At 28.1% G+C, this 25,236-nt stretch overlaps 1 protein-coding gene across 1 annotated transcript; it reads right to left on the bottom strand.

Moving 5' to 3' along the window:
• Positions 1–1,487: 1,487 nt before the first annotated feature.
• LOC132953362 (vitamin K-dependent protein S-like) lies at positions 1,488–7,834 on the bottom strand. The gene is made up of 4 exons (XM_061025844.1): positions 7,820–7,834; positions 4,413–4,513; positions 3,420–3,599; positions 1,488–1,614 (listed from the first exon to the last, which is right to left on the bottom strand). Exons 1-4 carry the CDS (start codon positions 7,832–7,834, stop codon positions 1,488–1,490), a joined length of 423 nt encoding a protein of 140 aa, XP_060881827.1.
• Between the last annotated feature and the right edge of the window lie 17,402 nt (positions 7,835–25,236).

The following is a 25,236-nucleotide window of genomic DNA, read 5'->3' as shown; positions in this document are numbered from 1 at the left end:
CACCGGGTCGATAAAAAAAGTCCTAGTGGCGAGTCCTAGTATCCATCTCATGAATATATCTGTGGTTTTCTAATGTTGAGAATATACATTATACACTCTTCGTTGTTAACATTTTAATGTAATATGTATTGTTGTTCCATAGTTTGTAGGTATTTCATTTTTAATGATTTCTAATAGAGTTTTCCGGTCACGTATTTTAACGATAAAAAATACCTTCCACCTGGGAGTCCGATCGTTGTCAACAAATTCCAAAGTCCCATACACCTTGGGACGTTTGCGTAATTTTTGTGTTCAGTTTCATTTTCATCGGAAAATTCGTTAATGTATCTCAACGGTTGATGATCTCCGCATTGAAATGTCCTTGCGTATAATAATATAATATACTTCTTCTTGACTTGAAATAGCGATTCATCTATTCGAACAGTACAACCCCCCCCCCCATTTTGTTTCTTTTTGAAAAATAATTCACTGGAATGGCCAATAACATAAGTTGCTCCAATCAACGACTGCTGATTTACTCCTATACCAGTTCAACTAGCGGTTTTGTCTGATTTGTGTTAAATTAAACCAAAAACAGGCTATAATATAGTAACATTATTCAGCATAACGTAAGACGATTATTACACTAGCCGTTTTAAACGGTGTATCTGTACGTTTTTATTATGTTTAAATAAATTATCTCTGATTATCATCAGTTGAACAATTTCACAATTTTCATTTTTTTGTACAGCGTAACGTAACTACCTTTTTAGAACTAGTAGGTAACTTATTGGATAATACAAAGTTCACATAAATATAACATTAATTTCTTTAGTTATTTCCCATGATATAAATTGCTTAAATATTATTATTAGTTTTATCTACTATAGGATACGTATACATACCTAATTAAAATATTAGTATATTCAAATAAAACAAAATATAATATGTGTAAGAATGTATTACATTTTTATGAATATTATTTTAGTTTCAAAACATAAGATATTCTCTGTAACGGTTTTTTTCGAATTGTTAAAATATTTATTAATAATTAATAAGGTACTGTGAAAAATACAAATATAAAATACGAAGTATTGTTTACTTTTACCTTAAATGTTAATATGATATTATTATTCTCAATTTTCCAATAATTTATTAAATTCTTCAGAAAAACAATATTTTTTTATGTGATCCTTCAATGTTGATTAAAAAATAAAATAAACCATTTTTGTTTTTATTATTGGGTGTATTTGAATTTATTACTGTATACCTAACAGTATATAATACATTTTTATCCCAAACCAGAAATACATATGAAATACAAAGAATAATCACCATAGTAGCCCAAAAACATAATTTTAATAACTCACTATTATAATATATTAATTGTGCACTATTAGGTATTAATATAATACAATATTTTAAATAAATAATACCCAAGTAATGTCTAGCTACATAGGTAAATTCCATTAATATAATACGTGATGAATATATTGTCACAAAACTTTCTATGTGCCAATCCTGTGACGAACTTGATGCCAAATGTTTTTGAAGAAATTCCAGATGAAATTAGTCATATTAGAAACTGAAGTTGATGTATAAGTTGTTAAATCACGTTCATAACGCCGACCATATCTGAAAACAATTTCACATAAATAAATAAATCATTCGACATAAGCTATATAATTTATTAAAAAACTTAAAATTATTTTTATTTTTATTCTTTTATACATAAAAAATAATAATAATTGCATTATACATTGATCGTCAACATTTTAAGAATTCATACCTACTTAATATTTTTCTTCCTATATCGATTCCCGTGATTTTTTATAATTTTATATTTTAACTCACGGAAACATTATTAAACATAATACTTTTCTTATTTAATTTGTGACATTTTTAGTATGTTATACAATATACATCCTATAAGTTATTTCATTACATTTTTATCAGAAAACTTTTTGTTTTGTAAATACAATAAAATAAAACTTTCGATCTACCAATAATGTTGAAATGTTTTTCCATTTCTTATATTTTATTTATTTAAATGAAATTTAATTTATTAGCAAATGTTCAACTACACAATGGATAAAACAGGTATAAATAACCAAATTCGTATACATTTTTAGAATTTTAATTAATTTTCTATTGTCTTCCAATGCCTACCTAATTGAAGATAATGAGTTGGAATGGTAAAAGACCATTGTAAAAATGGTGTTTTCTTTTTATTATCTTTTTTCAGTGAATATACCGTTCTTCTAGAGTTTCATTTGACCCAATCCATCAATTGGAAATCCAGTATAGTTTGTAGTTTGTAAATTTAATTTTCGGAATAGTTTTTCTACGCACGAAGAAGAACTATCGACCCTCGTGGAAACATTTTGAAGAAATATTAACAAACGTGGTTTTAACCGAGATTCACTTACACAATTCGATGATTTATTATTGCTTCCAAACAAAATATCACGGCACAGCATTATTGTGCGTTAATTAGATCAAAAGAAAACAATCGTCCTTCGAATTCCAAAATCCTGGTGTCTGCATGTATCCAGAATGGATTTTCTTTTTATTTAATATGTTTATTGCTGATAAGGTAAGGTTAGCTGTTTATACTTAAGTGATTATTATTTCACAAATAACTAAAGATATTTCTTCAAAAATAAAACTTTAATTTAAACCAATTGCAACAATTATACGAACTGTTTGGATTAAATGTATAGATAAGGGACAAGTTAATTTTTTTTTGAAGTTCAACCAAGACTTTTGCTATAAACTAAACACAAATAATCATCTAAATAGTAAAAAAAATCATAAAAATAAATAATCGTTGAAAAAATCATTGAAAAATATCGTATACAAATATACAATGATATTATACCATTGAACTCAAATTTAACACCATCCATTACAGTGATCCACTTGTAACCCACTTTACAGCAGAGTGACACCCACTGACCAGCTTTTTTTTATTTCACCATATAACATTATAACGTAACTATAAATTATTCTATTTTCAAAATAAATTCGAATTTCAAATGTTTTATTTATATGTTTTTTATAAGTTAGTAATAATTATATAGGTAGTATAATATTATGTATTTTATAGGCCTTGAACTCTTGTCAAAGTTAAAAATTATTTCAATACAGTTTGTAACTGTTTCAAAAAAAATTTAATTTATTAGAGTTAGTATTTTAACCGTTTTCGTTATGAAAATGATAGAATCTTAAAAATCAATTTAATTTTTATGATTTGACTTAATGCAATAGGTATAGAAAGTGGATGAAAATTCTAGTATTGAGCATAATATGCACATTAAATACTGTGGTAACTATCTGAATTTGTATGTGAAATATGTTTAACATAATAAATTATACTTTGAGTTAAATTGCAAGCTATGATGATAATCGACCAAAGATAATGTATTCCAGTCACCAACCGGATTTCCGCACTCTTCACCAACGTATCCGGAACACAGATTTGCTGTTCTGCTGACCACTGGAATCCCCAGCGACAAATACACTTGTAGCGTCCCGGAAGATTTATACAAGTTTCAGACTTGTTGTCACACAAATCAAAATTCTTAGTACACTCGTTTACGTCAATACACATACTATATCTTAAAAATAAAAATTATAGTTTATATTTATTCATATTATTGATAGCATTTTTAATGAACGCAATCAACACAAAGTTTTTAAATATACCTACCTATACCGTTTGTCCACAAAAACAGAGTACTCTGAATTAAAAAGTTAAATTATTGTACATGCGTTAAATTCAAGAGTTAAAAAAAATTGTAAGTTATAAAAATGTATGAATAGTTAAGTCTCGCGTCCCGCAAACATAATTTAAATATATATTATATAGGGTAATATAAGTAGGCAATATAATAAATTAGCTGAGTTATAGAGTGTACCCTGTTTTTAATGACACACAGTATATAGGTAGGAACGTACCTATATTATATATTTGTTTAAAAACAAAGACACATTTTAAGTATGATTATAGAACATCAAAAATGAATAGTTATACACTTATACCTAGTATATTAGTAAATGAGGTTCAACTATGTAAAATGTATGGAATGTATATTACTTGACAACAATGGTTTTAAAATAATTATTAATTTAAATGGCGTATTACCATTTAAACTTTTCATTTAATCCATTAACGATTTTTATTTCTAAAAAAAAAAATGATACGAAATATTTTCAAAATATATTAATAATCTCAGTAAATCGAAATGTTTGGCATGGATTAACTTCTTATACGACATGTGTAATGTAAAATATTCTCCAAAGTACATAACTATTCGACGAATAGAGGATAAAATACTATGAACAAAAATTACTTTAAATTTATATATATATATTATATTTACAACACGCGCACACACACACACACACACACACACTAATACATTGCTAACCTTGATTCCCATTCATATCCAATATTGCAAGTGCATGACACATTCCATTCATTATATATGATAGATGGTAACCATGTGTTATGATTCCGAATGAATTTGCACTGTTTATAAAAAACACAAAATGTTTATTTTATAACACGAACAATAGACCTATAAGATTATCAAATAAAAAATTATGACTCTTATTGTAGGTACCAGTATTTTTTTTAAGAATATCGTGCTAATGTTCTTCGACTAATTATAGTGTATAAAATATGTCAAATTAATATGGCATTTAATCAAATATGAAATCGTCAAATAGGTATAACTAAACCACCTACTACAGTTTTTTTAAAATTTAAATAACGAAATAACTCTATCGTAACTTGTAATGCAATTATCACTTAATGTCATGTTAAATGCAAACCAAAAGAAAAATATTTATTTACTTTATTACAATTGGGATGAAATACGATATACATTTTTGACATCGTTTTTGACTGTGTATTCTCTACATTAAAATATTTATCTTTGTATCAATTTCTTTAAACAAAATGGTTATCTGAGATAATTGATCTAAATTCTTTTTTGTGACAAGATTTAAAATTTTATTTTTACACAAGCATTTCTCGGTGAGATTAGTGTTAATTATTGTCAGCTATACAGCCTATTCATTCTATTTTATTATCATGTTCTTTTTATTACTTTAATGGTTATTTATTACGTGTGTATTTTTGAATGTATTTTTTAGTATATTGTCCATTATCTGTTAACACTAATAGGCAACCGTATTTAAAGAATATAAAATTTAAGATTATTTTTAGGTATATATTAATATTATATCTATAGAAGAAATTGCTACTTTATAAACGCAAGTTTTAAATTATCTACTTTCTCTAGATACATTTTGTTATCTTTTATCGAGTACCTATAAATACATTTTTTAAGTGTTATTTATTATCTTATCTAGATATTTTTGCGTTGTCTTTGTAGAACACTGATTGCAGAATTAAAACTATGAACTTAACTTGTTATTAATTATATGTATTTATCTAAATAAGTAGGTTTGTACTTAAGTTTTTTATTTACTCATATAGTAGTTTAATAGTGTTCTGCTTAACAAAATCCAAGATGGGTAAGTAAAATTAACTTTAAAGTTTAAAATTGTTAATTATATATTTTTGATATTCTTAAATCTATAATTGATATTAGTGAAGGCCAACGATATATATTTAATTGTTAAACAAAATTTTATTTTTCCAACATCTATAAATCGATAACAATGTGTACCTACGCAAAACCACTTGTTAATATACCCACTTGGTATAAAATAGAAAAAGTAAAAAACGGATAAGTGCAGCAGGGTGGAGTATGTCAGCGGTGTTGGAAATTTGTCCATCGGCCCTTTGGTCCACGTAAAGGATAGTGTATTCTTACAGTATTCGATTTGAATGCAATGATTGAATTGGATAAAAAACGATTCTGAGTGGAAGATCAGTGTAACAATTAGTAATTGTATGTAGCAATATATTTTATATATTTATATAATTTTATTTATATAATAAAAATTATAGTATGTTTTATAAATAATATTTTATAATTTGAAATTAGATTCATAAATTATGTTTATATTCAATAGTAAATAAATTGAATAAATACAAATAAATATAAATATAAATTCATATAGTTACATTTTTTTAGCGGTTATTTTAAAATGTTATTTGTTTCTATGGTGATACACAAAGCGTTCAAAAAAATAGCTTAGCAACAATAAGGTATTTTGGTGGTTTTTCCCGTGTCATACCATTTTTTTTTCATATCAATACCATTGATAAAATCGAAAAATAACCTCTTTAAAGTACTATTTTGATTCAATTTACTAAAAGATAAGAGTATATAAGTTGAAATCGAAGTACTCCTTCTGGTAAAAATTTTGTTTACAGGATAAAAAAAAAGAAAAACATCATTGTAAAACCACTAGCTTTCTTGATCCACTCAGAATCTAAAATTTTGATTTCGCTGGAAGTGACTTTGCCCGGACAATACATTATAATATATTATAATATAATAAATATTTGTTGAATATAATATATTATAATATTATTAAATAAAGGAAATTAAAAAAAAAAAAAAAATTATATAAAAGCAGAGGTATGGGAAAAATCAATACAGATTTAGCTAATACAAATTATATAAGTTGCATTTATCTTCTTAAAAATTGAAAAAAAAAAACATTTAACTAGTCAAGATAAGTAAAATAATAAAAAAACAATAATTTAACAATATTATTGCTAATGATGTTGTTACTTGTACCTAATATTCTAATCATCTTAACCGTATGATATGAGTCATGGCTAATAATAATTTTAGGTAAGTCACGTTTTTTGTCTATATAATGTATTCTTCATAGGTTCATTTACATACAATTATGTTTTTTGACATGTATATGTCTTATGGCTGGGGGTCATTCTATAATTTTGTGTGTCTCCGAAAGCGTTACCGCGATATCATCGTGTTGAGGCTGTGAGCTTATAATATTATTGTATTGTTCTGCCCGATTACACATTACAGTTGTCATGACAACCAATCAATCACAAATTTAATAATAAATTAATGTTATAACGTCTCTAGGTTCCCTTATCAACCGATGATTAAAATATTTAGGTAACCGTACCAACCTAATTATACTTTTTTTAGAATCTGAGCGTAGCGATGGATGTATTACATTTACAACTTATTTAACGATGTATCTACATGCAGTGTGGATACTCGTTAATTTTTTTTTTTTGCTTTTCAACCCTGAAAATGTATCATTAAACCTTTCTGTTTGATTTTTTGTAGCTTTGTACGTTTAATACTTAGTAAAATACTTTCATATATATTCCAAATTTCAGGTTGTCGTTTTTGAGCTGAAATGCTGTTTTCTTTTTGGAAAGAAATGCTAAGCCAAAAAATAACCACATGTATATTTTTGCATCTAAGGTGTATAAAGGTAAACTTTACTCAAAGATGATGATGATAAATATATTGTTGATTATTGCATTTAATTAAATAGACTTATTGTATTATGATGTTCGTCATTAAAAAAAAAAGAACAAATATATTGTTTTTTCCATATTATGCTTTTTTTTAACTGCCTTTTTTCCTATTACCATAATATAATTTAACCATTTTGTGGTAGCTGATAAGTAGTGATGACAATACAGTGACAGATGCGATAAATTAATGACATATTTCACTAGTCATTATAATTTACAATCATCACAAAATGTTGAATGGTAAAAAATGTATTACCTACTATGTAAAAGAAAGTTGGCAAAATTACGATCGATTTTTACAGTTCAATTTTTACCTTGTAAATTAACCACACTCACATCTTTAGTATTTCATACTAAACATACGTATTAGATAAATTTTTTTCAACTTACACTATTTGCCACCATAGAATTTCGACATGGATTCACGTCTTGACATTCTGTCGGATGCGCAGCTTGTCGTAAAGGGCAGCATTGGTCAGGACAAAAACTGTACAAGGCACATTGATAAGGGACATTATTAATAGCTCGAAAATCATTTAACTTGTCAGCATTTTGACATTCTCCGATATCGTCACAAGATTCACTAAACCGTGACAGTAACGTGATGTTCTGGAAAATCAATTCAATTTAACACCTACTCACGGATAGTGTGTTTATAACTTAGGTACTATTACTATTATAGGTATATAATTTAATTATAACATTATTAATAGAAATTTTGTTAATTTATTAATATAATTTTATGTATAATCAGAAACGTCAAAGGGAACCGCTCATCAATTTATTGATATAATACTCCGACTATTTGCTTTTATTTAAACGAAACGTTTAAATACGGAGAAATAATAGAGACATTTTTATTTAATAATACGTTTTAACATTTTAACCACTTATTTGAGTATTAGAAATGCATTTCATAATTTAACTCGTTCTGAAAAAATTCATTAAACGTAATGAAATCATAAGCCATATATTTTAAAGCACCTGAAAAAAGTTATTTTCACCTCAAAATCATTTTTATTTTTTGATGAATTTGATAAAACTGTATATTATTAAATAATTTCCGCTATTAAATAAGTCATTTTCACATCAATCGCCAGAATCTATTTTTAAAATTGTTTGATATTTCAAAATAGTATAATGGTACCTAAATATGTTACTATTAGATATTATTTTTAGAAAAAAAAAACGAGGAAGTCATTTTGCATTTCTGCTGCATACCTATAGGGGCTGTACAGTATACCACGCCATAATTGTGTCAAAGTAATGGATATAATAAATTTGAATTCAATGATAAATCCGTGTAAACGATCAAAAACAAAACTGAGCGGAGACAAAGCGGGTCCGTCAGCTGTCAATTTTAAAAATTTTATATTAAATTAATAATATTGAATTTTAAGCCAATGTTCCAATTATGACTATACTGTCTTAAATGAACATGAATATATTATAATATTATACTGTCCTTCAATAAAATATAATGTGATATATAATATATTATACGTTTTAGTGAGTTAAATAAATATATGATACAATATTGTTTTTTCGCAAATAAATGTATTATCCATTTGTCTAAAGTACAAAAAACTGAACTAATTAATATTAAAATATTAATAACAATAATAACGAACATAATATATTAATGGATAGTATTACTATTAGTATTATTAAAGTACTACAAATTATTAGGGTAAGCACCATGATAATAGTTGTAAACTCTGAGTATAAATGAGGTTAATTAACAACGAAGTTTTCCGTAGCATGTATATTATCATCAGTTTATGTATTAGTAAATTAATTCATTGTTCATGTTATTACAAGTCTAAATAAAAATATAAAATTTAATTTAATAAATTAAAGATGTACCTACATTATATTATAATATAGGATGAATATTTTAACAGTAAAAGTTTTTTTTCTCTGTCAATTGTTGTGTTTACCAAAAAAATACTTTTATATGATTTTAAGCAGGAACATAGTATAAAACAAATATTTTGAAAGACAAAAAACAAATATTATTAATTTAAAATGTTATTTAATTGTTATTTTTTTTTAAATCTTAAAGTTTTTTTTTACGACAACTTAAACAATTAATTTCACTAACTGAAGTAAAATACAAATCTAAAAAAAAAATGATGTAAAAATATAAAGTAATGAATAAGTAGCTTTTTAAACTCTAGATTCACTGTATAGAGTATTCCATCACAATAATGTTTGAAACATATTTCATAGGTTGAAATACTCAACAATACCTACAATACAATAATCATAACCTTTAAAATATTATAAAATATAATAATATTTTTTATTGTTATAGTAAATAATATATAATTTTAATGCAAACATAACTTTCACTAGTAACTATGTTAATTTATCAAAAATAATATGTATTATGTACAACAACTTTTTTTAAATTCTAATAAAACTGTTTTGTGTTGAACTACTATACTTATTGGGTTTTTGTTGTTTAATAAAATGAACACATAATTTAATATCATATTGTGACTTTAAAACAGATTGAGGTATGACTGAGACGTAAATTTACTATTACATAACCGACGAATTACATTTTTCAGTCATTATAAAAAAAAAACTCGTTTCATCTATTTGGCATACAGCCAATTTTTGATTTCCTAAGAATTTTGGCAATCCAACTTGAAGAAGGAAAAACTACACACACACACACACACATACACACTTATTATACGTATATATAATATTATTTGCAATACATGAAAACCATTCACCTGCATTGTATACCAGCACATGAAATAACTTGCCGTCACCCTCCACCGGAATCTATCCAACGGGCCACGAAAAGGTTCGGGCTTGGTCCAATCTAGTGTTTTTAACCGCAAACACTCGTCATTAACCATACGGATATAACCACCGTGTTTTTCTACCGTCCAGTTCATTTGACGCATTATATAATCCGTAGACGAAGTTCTCTAGAGTGTATACAGATATACGCCAAGAGAGTTCATCAATAAATGTGTGACGATGATACTATTAATTAGGTACTACATAATAATATGTAATATCATAACATCATGATAAGTATTCGTATAGTATTTATTTTGCTAATTGGGTCTTATCGGTAATATTGTTTTATGTAGGTCATAATATTAATACACCGTTTCCTTCTGTGTTTTTTTTTGTTTTAATATATTATTTTACATTAATATAGTATAGGACTTGTGGACATTTATGATAAAATTATTATATTGATAATCATCGGTATACAGGAAGGGGGGGGGGGTGGGTGGGTAAGGACTAGTTTTGTTAAAAAATCAAATTGTCGTACTATTTGTCGAGTTAGCTCTCGGCCATCATAACCTTAATCACGAGTTATGTTTATTCGGGTGATTCACTAGGTATGCTACCCATCATTTTGGATTAACAATAAATGTACCTATTTAATTTATAGATTTTGAAATTTTTACGTATACCTTCTTGAAGACTATATTTTAAAATAATTTTTAATTAGGCATATCATATTTCAAGAGTGTAAGTGTTCGTATCAATACAAACCTTTTTTCAAATGAAAAAACTTATTTTAATGTAAATTTTTAAGCAAATGATGAAAAAATAAAAAACAAAACAGTTTCATTTATATTAATTTCAGTAGGCCGCATGAATTATTTATAAATAAAATAAAAATATGTTAATAAAAATAGATATTAAGTATAAACATAATAATATATAAACTTAATTTTTTTTTTTACTCATACTTAATGATATGTAAATAGAAGCTAGATAAAATCCAATCACTTTCACACTGGAAAAATTAATATTAAATCATAATTTAAAATTAGTGGGTGGGGGGGTAATAATTAACTCCACGCTACCTACTGAAAGCCAGAACCGAAATTCACACAATTAGTCTGAATATATAATCGTAATGTATACTAAAAAAGTTAATGATAAAGGTTTAAAGAAATTAAGATTATAATGGTTTTAATGTTAATGTAATTAATTATTATTTTATAATTATAAAAAATTTTCTGATCATTATAAGTTCTTAATATTACTTTATACTATATTTAATTTAAACATATAAGTAAGGATACTATGGTTAGTAAAAACAGTTTAATAGCTCAAAAGCTAATCCTTCAAATTACGAGATAAATGAATTAACATTTTCTAAAGAATCACCTCTTTGAAAATTAACTGTAAAAATGGGTTATCATTTTCAAATAAGCTTGTAAAAAGCTTGAACATTGAATACAAGGTTTATCATAAGGGATATAATTCTTAAAACGGCATTAAATGGTTTTTGATTTTATAACTGGTCCGTGAAATTGAGCTTTTGAGTTGATTATTAAGGACCAGCTTGACATTTTATATTTTTTTTTTTTGGAGACTAACCTGGTTGACTACTGTTTTGACAATTTTAAATTTCACTAAATGTAATTCCAATAATGTACATATTTGATGAAAATTGGAGGTGGTAATTTAGTTTTATTTCGTTGTAGTTCTTGAAATTAAAATCTTGTGATAGAGGGTGAAATCGATTTTGTGGAAAATTTATTTGTGAATTGATGTCTTGAATTCATCGTGATTTACTTATTCGGCGATGCCTGGGATAGATTTGGCCAAAGAAATATTTGTGGACAGGTATCATTGGTGATTTTGTGATTGCAGTCAATTTCTATTTTCTATACATTTGTGAACGTGTGTCCATCAAAACGTTGTTACGTCAGGGTGTTCTTGGGAAATGAAAGTCAATTTTGTCTATGATAAATATGATTTATTATTTTATTTTATTTCAGTTGTGGACCTTTAGGATTTTTATACTGTGGCATTATGTGTCTGGTTTTGTCGAATACTTTTATTAGACTGTGACCGTAGTGTGCAAGGTACGTAATTCGACGATGTACGTGTGTATTGTATCAATTAATTAAATTAATATATGATTATAAATAAATATCGTGGTCTCAGGATGATAATAATATGAACTAATGAGAAATAATATGAAAAACAGTGGAAGATAAGAGATAAGACGCGTATGTTTTTCAATGTTAGTTTTGTGAAATAATAATATGAAATACAATAATTGTAAAAGTCTAATAGTCTATAACTAATTGAATTCAGAAATTTAGTTCCATTTTTTAAGATACTGTACAAAAAAAAAATATTAACTTTACCGTTTGGAAATTTAAAAAAAAACTACACGGAAAAATGACCGAAAAAACGATTGACTCTAATTTCATTAAATAAGTAGTGTAACACTTATTATAAGTATAGTATAACTATGCAGGTAAATCATAATTACCTGTAAATGTGTTTCAACCACGACATCTTGCAAGTACTTCAAACAAATTAGAAAGTCTTGTGAACACTTTTCGTATACTTCCCAATGAAATGTTATCAAAGGAGGTATGGGAAACCGAGCATGAAAGTACGAACTGTTTTCGTCTTTTTTCACGTAAAACCTTGTTGAAAAAAAAATTTTGTTACTATCATAAATTTTTTATTCTTATTTATTGTGTCAATTTGTTTTAATCTGTAACATTAAAAATAATAAATAAATCACGTAAAAAAACAATTTAATACGATTCAATATGTTGTTAACGTTTGTAATATTGATCATGCAAAATTTTGCATTTTAATAATTTTAAATGTTCTATATTAACATATTATCATCTTTGCAAGTATTTTCCGTATTAAACTAAATTATCGTCAGCTGCGATACGCGTTTTACAATAGCCAGACAGTGATTTTCGTGGACTACCGTGGTATCGCTTATAACAAATTTTTTGAAAGTCTACATCTACGTACACATTCGCTTGCTGCAATCTGCACACAGTTACCAGATTAAAGGCATAACATGGTGCACATAAAAGTGAAAAATTACTCCGAGGTGACAACATATTATTATTATAATATGTATAATGGAATATATTTAACCAAGCGAGTTGCATATTTATTTATGATATCCGGTAATAATATTATGCGAATCTACAATGTTTTTTTTTTGATAAAATATTATGGTTGGCTGGTTTTGCCATTAAAAATAACCATACTTTAATAAAATATTTCTGCCTTATAACATTATGTTACAAACATCATTTTTCTGCGGGTCGTATACGCATAGCTGCATATTTTTTAATGAATCTTTTTTTTTTTTACTCTTTACCAAACTACCTATAGGTATTGATCAGACGATAAAAGTCATACCTATAATAGTTTTTATTTTATTATGAATTGCAAATTTGTTTATAATACGTAATCGCCTGTAATCTATAATTATTAGATTCTGAGCGATGATTGTATTGATTTTACAATGATGTGTGTTTTTTTTTATCTGTTATCACACCTGACCTTTTAGGACAGTCAAAATGTTTAGATTTTCTTCAACAGTATCTTTTCTGATAGGAAAATAAATCTAATTGGTACTTTGGGGGGCGTCAAAAGTAAAAAACAAAATAAAAATTAAGGGAAAACGGGAATTTTTACGTAAATTCGGTTTTTTGACAAAATTGATTTTGGTCTTTAATGTAATTCTATAATGTTCATGACATTTTTACTGGTTGTTTGTATCATAATTTTCTATACACGATAAAATTTTCAAAATATTTTGTTTTGTTTTGAAATGTGAACAGACATTTTCAGTTTCCAATATATTTAGGTTTTTTTTTTCTACGAATGTCAATAAAATTGTATTCGTTGCGTCAAAAAGCTTGAAAATTGAATACATGGCTCCTGATATATTATTACAATAGAGGTCGAAAAACATTAAAAGTGCATAGGCACAATTTTACAGTGTACAGTGGCCCACTTGTTACCTACAGCAGAGCGACATCCACTTACACGCCTTTTTTTAAAATTGTACTATCGTTATTATGACTATAATAGTTTGTGGTTATTGTGATTTAATAGGGCAGTCTGCATTAAAAAAAAAATATTTTTTTTTTTATTCAAAATGGAATGTTTTTAATTTTTATCAACAAAATATTTGAACTTACTTGAATTATAAACTGTGAATACATGCAGCAAAAGTCACAAAATCGTACCTAACGGCGGAATCGGATAATAATATTTGTAATAGGAAATCGTAAATTCTCGGAGAACAAACCTAACTATATCATAACCGTGGTACGAAATATTGTAATTTAACCAAAAGCGGAATCCAAACGTTCCTACTGCTCACGTATGGACACTATTTCCTTTTGCTGCCGTGTACCCGGATATCGTATCCCATAATTCGCTGTTGTCCCGGACGTTCCTACCCCAGACAATTAAACTTATTTAAATAGGAAATATAAACACGCCGGTCTGTATGTTATTACCATTTTGACCTGTACCACCGATACACCACACCAGACTATATTAATGTAAAGCTATAATAATATTATTGTTAATGCCGTTACCTTCTGAATTCGCCTTGCTTAAAGGATCAGTGCTGTATGAGCTGTAAATATTAAAATCGTTAGGTAGGCAAACAAACATTAATTACTTCGAACCGGACTAAGAGAACATTTTTGCGTTATAATAACATATATTTTATTAAATACCTAGCCGAGTTATTTCAATTTGTATTGTCGTGATTTTAAAAAATTAAAAATAACATTGACGAAAACGAATTCGAGGAGGAGGAGGAGGAGGAGGATGAAAGGTATACCATCAATATGGCTGGATACAAGAGAAAAATTAATTATAAATCGTTGTCTATAACCACTCAAATTACATGTTATGCTCTTATACTTATTGTATGCCTTAATTTATTCATTAAAAATACATACGTACTTTATAATTCAGAATACCTACATATAGCTTATTTTATTGTTAAACTAGAATAGATAAATTAACTGCACAAAAAATTAGTATTGTTAAGACACAATCAATTATTTAATTAATGAAGATACTTATTTTATGCTTAGTATAGTTATTATAAGTCCTAACACCCCTTGTTTATGATTATCGAAATACTCAATATTATATAAGGGATTGATGCGACAGCAAAAACATTTTGCTTTTGATTATATTTTGATAATCCTTTGTCAGGAAAATAAAAGGTCCTATTAAACATATTATGTACATTGTACAATGTTGTCATCCTTCCCCTCATTATTTATTTTTCATATTTTCCATGAAAAAGCTCTTAAAACTATAATGAATGAATATAACATGACACCATTTTGAAATTATAAAGTTCATACTAATAGTATATGGAAAGGAATGATTTTTGTGGATAGCAATATTTATATTATCTCATGTTGTTTGATAATATTACTCTTTTCTAAGCTTATCAAATTTCATTATAATATACTATATTACCATAGGCGCAATTCGGACAAATGATTTGGGGGGTCTAAATGTATAAGATCAATACAGACCCGCATAATTTTTTGATTAGGTGGATTTAAGAATGAATATATTTAAAAACTTAGGGGGGCTAAGCCCCCTAGACCCCCCCAATTGCGCCTATGTATATTACTATACAATATAATATCTATCTATATATTTTATAAAAAAAATTGAGCGTTTGTTACTACTCGGTAATATTGGAAACCAAAAAACCAATCGAAGCCATATTCACATATTATTAAGTTCGGTTGGTGCTGCCGTTGATTTTCGTTTTAGTTAGGTGTCGCCAAAACAAAATACAATCTTTACGGGCTTTACAACGTTTGACGAGTCACATAATATATTATATGCCTATTGTAATATTTACATCGGTTAATCATACAAGACTAAGTACACTTAGTCTTCAGACTGTTATTGTTCACCGTCGTGGGCTTTAACTTAGTTATACGTAATTTGACTATGTTCATAATGTGGGATATGGATACTTCGAGTGTATTGTGATTCAAAAGTTTAAATATTGGAATATTTGTTTGTTATCACTTATCAATATACAATAACGATAAATAACATATCGGAGATGTATGTTATTATTACGATATTATAACGTAAATTGCTGTGTTTTTTATTATAAAATATTCTATTTTTTTGTACCGTAAGTCGTTATTTTTTGAGCTTACCTTCGATCGAAGTCGTTAAACTTATGTAGCCTTAAATAAAATGCTACGTCCAGTACTGCTTCGTCAGCCCAAGTTTCTTCGACACCTACCCCCGCAATATTTTCTATGCCATCCGCATAAAATATGTTATCGTCGACGAATTCCCCCCCTGGGAGGAGCGTTAGAACTACAACAAACGTGACCAACATGATAATACAACTCACGCTATAATCATATACTACAATATTTCATTATATTGACGTAATAATATTATTAATATGTACCGTCGAATGTTTTTCTACAATGTATAAATGACGAATCGCCATGACGATGACACGCACATGGTACTGATTAAAATAATATAACGTCCAATATTATGTATTATTAACATTATGAGCTCTACATTACTAAATAATTACTCTAATTTACTGAATGGGTTAAGTGTGAGTCTATATTTGTTGATGGGTGGTCTCAACCCACCCATTTTCAAGGTCTATCATCTTGACAAAGGATGGACGGTCTGAGGTCGAAACAACGGGACCAAAACCAGCTGCCCAATAAAAAATACAAACAGGTTTTTTATTCAATACATAATATCTGATTTTTGGTCTAGGAACTTTATTATTTTGGATATTAATTGTGCGCATTACATCATTAATTATTCTCGTGGGTTTGTTTTCGGACTCGGCGCTGCAGCGGCTGATACTTATGGGTATCGCGCATTTCGTTTTCGATTTTGTACATTTCGACGAATTTGTTTACCCGTCGACGGGGGTGGTGGTGGTGGTGGTGGTGGTGGTGGTGGGTTTCGGGTATCTATTACAACTATCTCATAGGCGGCGTGATATAATAAAAATCCGTTTACACGCGCTATCGGCCGCCGAGGATTACCATAAAATAAACCTAAGTGTGCAATAAAAGCTATATCGGTCGCGCCGCAGTGTTGGAGGTTATTCGTTAGCGTACGTACATTACAGTCGCGCGAGCGTGTGTGTGTGTGTGTGTGTGTGCGAGTGTGATGGTGTATAGAAGGCGCCCAAGAGATTATCCATTAGAGCCGCTGTATATCGCGAGTATCGTCCCGCTTGTGTATGTATGTGTTGTACGTCCTTATGGCGCGCAAACTACCGGGGGCCCGGCTATTTGACACCGTGCCAACTAACCTGTATAAATAACGCGTGAGATTCGTGTCCCGCGGTGTATACCGCCGCTCGAACCCCGGTAACCGTGGTAGGGTGGGTCGGGTTGGGGGCGCGGTAATGGCCGTCTCCCGAAAGACGCTGGATATAACCGCGGCGCGTCTCTCCCGGAGACGCAAAAGAACGGCTGCTGCAGGAACGATATTATCATCCCCCGTCGTCGTCACGGTCGTCGTCGTCGTCGTCGTCGTCGTCGTTGACCTAAATCTATATTATGCGGGCCGAGGCCTATTGGACTGGATGCGTGACATATTATATTATATTGTTATACGACGCGATGCCGAGAAAAATTCGGTGCCAATAGTGTTGTAATATTATAGTTATCGATTATACTGCCGTCGTTATTTTTTCCGGGCCGCGTCCGTTTGTGCTCGCACATTTAACCAGTCGTCAAGTGCACGCGCAGGTGAAATGGTGTATACGCGACGCAATGCCATGGTAATAATATTGTCGAGCGAACCACCGCGTAGGACCTGCCCAAGAGCCGACGTGGTATAATATTATGTATAAGGTTTCGAATAATATATAATGTCATTACGATTGTCAAATGCGAATCCGTTTTTAAATATGAATAATACATCATTACAATATTATTGTTCTGACCCTGCGGCATCATCTGCGAAGTCATTTTTTTGACATCGATGTAAGCATAATATTAATGATACGCGCCGCTCATTATTGATTTTGCTATATTCGGATACGAGTAGGTAGTTAATAATGTAAATTATATAATAATATATTAATATGTAAAAATAAATTGTTATTTATTTATTTTAGTATTACTTTTTAACATAATAATATTAACCTACAACGATATTTACTAAAAATACGTTATAATTTATATTATCACAAATATACATTTTTAGTAATTGCACTTGAAAGAAGCGACCAAACTTTAATAGTTTAAGTATGAATTATTACTCGAAAACATATAATAATGTTACATTTAATATTTATGTTCCAAGTGGAATAAAAAAAAAAAAGACGAATAGTTTAACTTGAACGAATTTTTTTTTAAACTACTTCCAGTGAACAACTTTAACTAGATCTGCATATTTTACGAAAACTAATCTACTCAGAATCGTTTTGAAAAATGCCATGATTAATAATTTAAAAATTTGGTTCACTTATTATACCCGGTTAAAGTTACCCACCAACAATTCAATTCGAATGAGACTGTACCCTGGCCAAACGCATGATCATTCCAATGTCAGCTTCAAATAACACCCACGTCATTTTCGAGCTTTGATGTCCTCGATGGCGTCGTTATGCTCATCGAATATTTGATAAGTTTGTTTTTCGACCGTGTATTCAGCAAAAAAAAAAAAAAACAAAATCAACCGATAAAGATTTACGGTTATACAAAAGGGTGCATTTCCAGTCACTGATAAAGTTAAAGTCGTTTTATTCCGAAACCGTGGTCTCTAAAACTATGTTCAAACTCCGACAATAATTACAGGGGTTCATTCGCTATTTCCATAATCCGTTTATGAGTACACCTATGCGAACCTTTTTTGGTTAACGTTATTTTCATTTCAAGAACCACTCCTTAGCGTATACGACCGAGTGCAATAAAACTTTTATTGCGGTTTTGTCGGTAGAACTCGGTTGCTTACAGAGGGATCGTAAAATTGACTTCTAATATACGCTGTAATAGTTGCGATATCAAAGTCAGCCAACATGTCTCAGAATTCCATTTCAACAAACTATTATGTATGTTCTATAAAATGTTCTCTGCTGATCAGGACTTGGTTGATTGTTTTCTCGCTTGGTAGCGATTTTTTTTTTCAAATAAATTGAAAATATATGTCAATCGTAGCATTATAATATACATAAATAAAGAAAACGTATGTTTTGAATACCTATATCAACAATTTTTTATAACGTATTTGGATATTTATACATATTATATACTTTCAACTTACAACTCAAAATTTCATGATGACATTAAGTAATATTTGTAAAATTATAAATCCCGAATAACTAAATTAGATGAATAAATAAATTAATTAATTAATAATAAATAATAAATTACCTATGTTTGCAAATATAGTTCCACAAATAGTTGATAACGTATGGAGGAGTCCAATTGGAAAAAAAAACAAATAGTTCTGTTATAATTCATCAGGTGAGTATATTATAATATCGTGTTCGATTCAATTGAATAATATCGTACCGACAATTATATTTAATTTGTTTTGTTCAATAAAATGCTTTGCATGGTATTTTGTATTTAAACTGTATACTGATATATCGTTTGAAATTTTAATACTACCACATTATTATTCTACGTGTGCCTATTTCGGCTATAACATTACGGTAACGTTCTGTAATGCAAAATATTTCAAATATTGGTCATAAATTAAATCATCGTCAAATAGCTACGAGAATAGTTTCTTATCGTACTAAACCAATGAATATTTTACGGGAAAACATAATCACCGACTGTACACCTTCATTTTTCTTGTAATAATAATTCAGGAACAATATACCAGCACCATCCTTTTGTATGCAACGTATGGGATATAATGACTTAAGGAATCTCCAACCTGCGTCATTACATGTATTATAATACGGCATAACTAATATATTGTGGATCGCACATTAACTCGTTGCATGAATGACACGTAGATGTACGAATTCCACGAGAATTGCTTGTGAACGGGTCATTGTTTTAATTTTTCTATAACGGTGAACGCCTTTTTACATTATTCTAAAATGTATCACAGACCGATAATTCAACATTTTCGCTTTTATTCGATGTCATAATCAATAGACTTTTGTGTACTAATTGGTTCAAGGGATATCAATGGTACCTATACTATACATTTTGCTATAAAAACGGAAAATGGTAAAATGTTTCTAAATAAATTTATAAAATCTATATTGCTCGGTACATATTTTTATGACTGCTCATAAGATATTTTATAATATAGATATAAAACCATATGCTAAAATTATAAATAATATATGTTAAGAGCTTATAAGCTCATAAAGTATCACCGGCGGAGGAAATAAGTGGACGGAAAATTTCGGACGGGAATGTGACTTGTTACCAACTCTAGTCAAATAAAACTCTTCTTATTTATATTTTAAAATATTTTTATAATGCATAATAATGTCTATATCAGTCACTATTATTATGAGTCACTACGTCCAAGTATTTGTTGTAAATGTATTCAAACGGTAATAAAAAAAAAACGTAGATGTTCACAAATTGGTGCAATTTCCTTATGGCGTACATTATGATAGTAAGCATAACAATTAAATAAAAACTATTTGACAATTTTAAATACTTAAAATAACTGCATATCATTTTTTTTCTTGAACTAAAAAAAATATCCAACACAGGCTATTCGCGGTTTTTTATAGTAAATATCATTGAATAACATACAAGTTAGTTACCTAGATAAAGTTAACAATCATAATTCCGCTCGTCCATGTTAGGTGGGATGTTATATTTGTTGAGATCATTGATATTATATTGATAGCACTCTGTTATTATATTATGTTTAACTGTTATGATAACACCACACTGGGGATGTCTCTTTCTGGCCATTAGAAATTTGTGTTGGAAACCTTGTATGGCCTTTACGGAGACGATCAATTAAACGTTTTTCTCTTCCATTGAGACTCGGGTTTTTGTCGATCATGAATTGTGTTTTTAGTTTCTTTGTCTGTTGTTTCAACCAGTGGGTTGTTCGTTTTATTTGGATTAAGTTTTTAATTTGTGTTTTCATGTCAGAATATTATGAGATGTTTTCTAAACATTTACGACGCTGTTACGTTGTTGTTTTAGGTGTGCAACTTAATTGTCTGCTTTATCTGACATTTCGTGCCTTCTATATATCCGTGTGACCCGGTACCCAAATGAAGGTGATATATGTATCCCTGTGTTGTATAACGCAATAGTTTTTCGTGTGTGGATGTTGCGATGTCTGATAGGTATATTATATTCTGTTATCTATGCTACTTACTCAGAGTGCTCAATGAGTCTGTGAGTATTATATACTATTATGTTGTTTGTATAACATGTTTTCCCTGTTTTTTTTTAATTAAGCCTGTTGTTTTGAGTACAAGCTATTGCGCTACGGTTATAAATAATATGGAGCATTCATTCGGCAGTCTCTATATAAATACTGCACATTATCACAAATAGTAATCATTATACCTATAGAGTATGACAGTATTGTAAAATGTAATGCTTTTAACTATACAATATCGACACACAATATATTTTAATTTTACAATTTTATAAAATACATACCCAATATGCATAGTATTACCGATTTGTTTACCGTGAAAAATATTTTATAAGTATACCTATGTAATATAAACATAACCCTGTAGTGCTGAAATGGGGTCGCGTTTGGAATTTAAAAATAGGTTTGGAAAATCGTAAAAGCTCATCTTGAAACTTTTGTCACCGGTTTAGCCTTATTCCCTTTTGAATAAATAACGAAATCGTGACCAGTACCTACATGCGTACTTCATATGTATATTCACAACTTTATTCACATCACACGCGCACCACACCCACAGCTGCAACGTTATCATAATTCTCATGTCTGTTTGTTTTTTTAGGAATTTTTATTTTTACCATACATAATCTTTCGATCCTATGCGTGGATATTGAACCAACTGGAAATACCATGTGCGTCAATTTAAGGCTTATGAGTTAACGGGCAATGTGACACACATTTAATGTAATATAAAACACAGGTGCCCAAACATTATTATATTAATATAATATATGAGGTATTTAAACACAATAACGGTTTTATGTGTGTGTGTGTATTTTTGTTTTTTGATTAAACAAATATTACATGTTTGTAACTAAATAGTTATTATTTTAAAAACTAGTACGACGATATTTTATTCTGGTTTGATCAAACGTGTTGGAAATCTGAAATGAGAAACGTTCTTAAATGATTATTCGATAAAATAGTAAAATACATAATTCGTTGACGTTTCTTTATTGACTTCCATATGTGTTAATTAATTCGGATAGGTATCGTTTTCTTTTAACGAGTAACAGCGTTAAGTACGAAGACCACCACGGTAAGAAATTTTAAATACAAAGTGATTATTAAGATTATTTTTATGTGAACAAATTATTAAAATCGTATATTTAATGGAAATGTTCATGCTATCGTTATAATATTAAATAATAATAGTTTTTTTATGATTTTTTATCACTATTTAGGGATTTTAAATTATAAAATAATTTCAACCTACCTCTATGTTTAACTTCATAATTGAAAGTAGATTATTATTCTAAAATAATTTATGTTTAATTATCAAATATTAAATTAAAAGTTTATTTTTTATGAATAAGAATTATTTTAAATTTCATCTACTAGTTTACACATTAAAAGCTTATCAAAAAATAATTCATTACAATACATTATAAACGTATTACTCTTCAGATAGTAAAATATTTAAACTATTCAAAATACAAAAATAAATATGATAAGTGAAAAGTATTAAAACTTCTGAATTAAAAAACACAATAGTGATTATGTAATTAATCAACAAAAAAATCTAGTATGACATCCATTAAAGACTGTAATAATTATGACTATTATGAGTTACCTATTCCACATTGTCAGTAATTTAAAAAAAATGTTGACACAATATTATTTCAAATAAAAATTTGTTTTTTTTATTTAAACTTTTACGCGAAATATAATTTGCTTATAAATGTTTGAGACAGATTACAACTTTAGAGGTACAAAATGTGTATAAAATATTACAAAGTTAACGATTTTTTTTTTTTTAATGTTCAGGTTTTGTCAAACTTTTGATCCGATAAAACGGGTTTAAACCAAAGAAAAAGAAAATGTTACAACAAAGTTATATTTTAATTCTGTTGTATTAAACAGTCAGAGATTACTGTGAAAATATTTAACAATTGCTAAATAGACATAATACCTTAATGTACAACATAATTAAAAACAGCCCTTGATTACGATCTTTCAGTTTCAAATAAAATATGTAGGTACCTAATTAGAATTATATGATTTCAGTTTATAAGGAATAATAAGCTCATACAATTTTGGTCAAAACGAACTAATGAAATAAGACCCATCTACTATTCTACAGGCTTAACAATTTTTCACACATAGGAAAAGAAATGATTATTAACAGACTAAGAAAATATCTACTGTCTAGGCTCAACTACGGATATCCAATGTCTCATTAGGAATCTCCACTATATGTACAGCGGCCATGAACCAGTTGTGCCTATTGATCATATTATATAATACATTTTCAAATAGAACCGTAAAAAAAAAATTTTTTAATTGTTAAGGAATTATAAATTTCTATTTGGTTTTGGGTTCTTTTTAATCAGAATTTCGAGATTTTTCTCAAGTTATTAAATAATATGTCTCAAAGTCTTCGCGGTGTATTATAAACCCGTAGAATGTTTGCACCGATAGTCTTAGTACTTTAGTGTTCCATTACATAGTAGGAACACAAAAACACCACAAACTGAATACTCATTTCTCGACTTGAGGAAACCATACAAAAATTTTATAAATTCATACGATGTAATTTTTTTCTAATAAATTATAAATTATCACCCAGTTTTTGATACAATATAATTTAGGTTTCTATTCTAAATAAAATCCATCTAAATCCTGAAATAATCCAATAATATTGTACGGAGTAAGGACTATTTTGACCAAGGTATATTGATAACTATTGGATATATTATAGAATTTTGCACACAATATAATTCAAGATATAGAAAAAAAATCATAATATTATGTCCTTTATATTGATATTTATAATTGCTTTTTCTCAAACGAGCTATAGGTAGTACTGTAGTAGTTATATAATTACAAAACAATCTGAACGAAATGGTTGCCTATGTATCTAATGTATTTATGTTCCAAAATGTGATTTTTAAATAAATTATGACACTTGGATAGCTTTTTAGAACAAAAGTTACCAACAACAGCACATATTGTGTGTGTGTATACTTTTAAGACCGATATCCTTACTAATATTTTATGTTGAAGGTTCTTATATTAAAGCGAAATAATAATAAAATATATAATATATTGTTTTTATTAAGATACGTCAATATTTATATACATTATTGAAATAACTCATTAAAATCCAAAAATAATATAAAATATTATTTTTGAACTGTTTTTAAATTAACCTTTTTTTTTTTTAAATTTATAAACCTTTGTACACATTTTGATATTTTACTTATTAAAGGGTAGATGTATAGGTTTGTTCCAGTTTAAAAAGTAAATTATTCGAGGTTTGTAAGATAAAAGTTTAATAACAGTAGGTATAGTTATTTCCATGCCAGTCAAATATTACTTATTCATTTTATCTTATTATTTATTTTTGGAGGAAAATGTTTAAAACACAAATATATGTATATAATATAATATATTGACAACCCTGGTAATGTTATATATGAAAAATCCAATCCATAAAACTTAAAATAAGTAAAATATTATATTAATACTTTATATAATGATATATTATTTATTATTAATACCAATACACCGTTGAATATATAGTTTTCTAATAATGTGTAACTAGTTGTGTAACTAGACTTCGGTAGGATGAGATATTTTTTTAGTACAACACGTCTGTATACTCATATTCTAATTTC

Source organism: Metopolophium dirhodum, unplaced genomic scaffold (genome assembly GCF_019925205.1).
Source record: "Metopolophium dirhodum isolate CAU unplaced genomic scaffold, ASM1992520v1 scaffold2, whole genome shotgun sequence".
Taxonomy (NCBI): domain Eukaryota; kingdom Metazoa; phylum Arthropoda; class Insecta; order Hemiptera; family Aphididae; genus Metopolophium; species Metopolophium dirhodum.
Note: the sequence above shows the minus strand (reverse complement) of the source record. Positions and strands in the feature narration are given on the sequence as shown.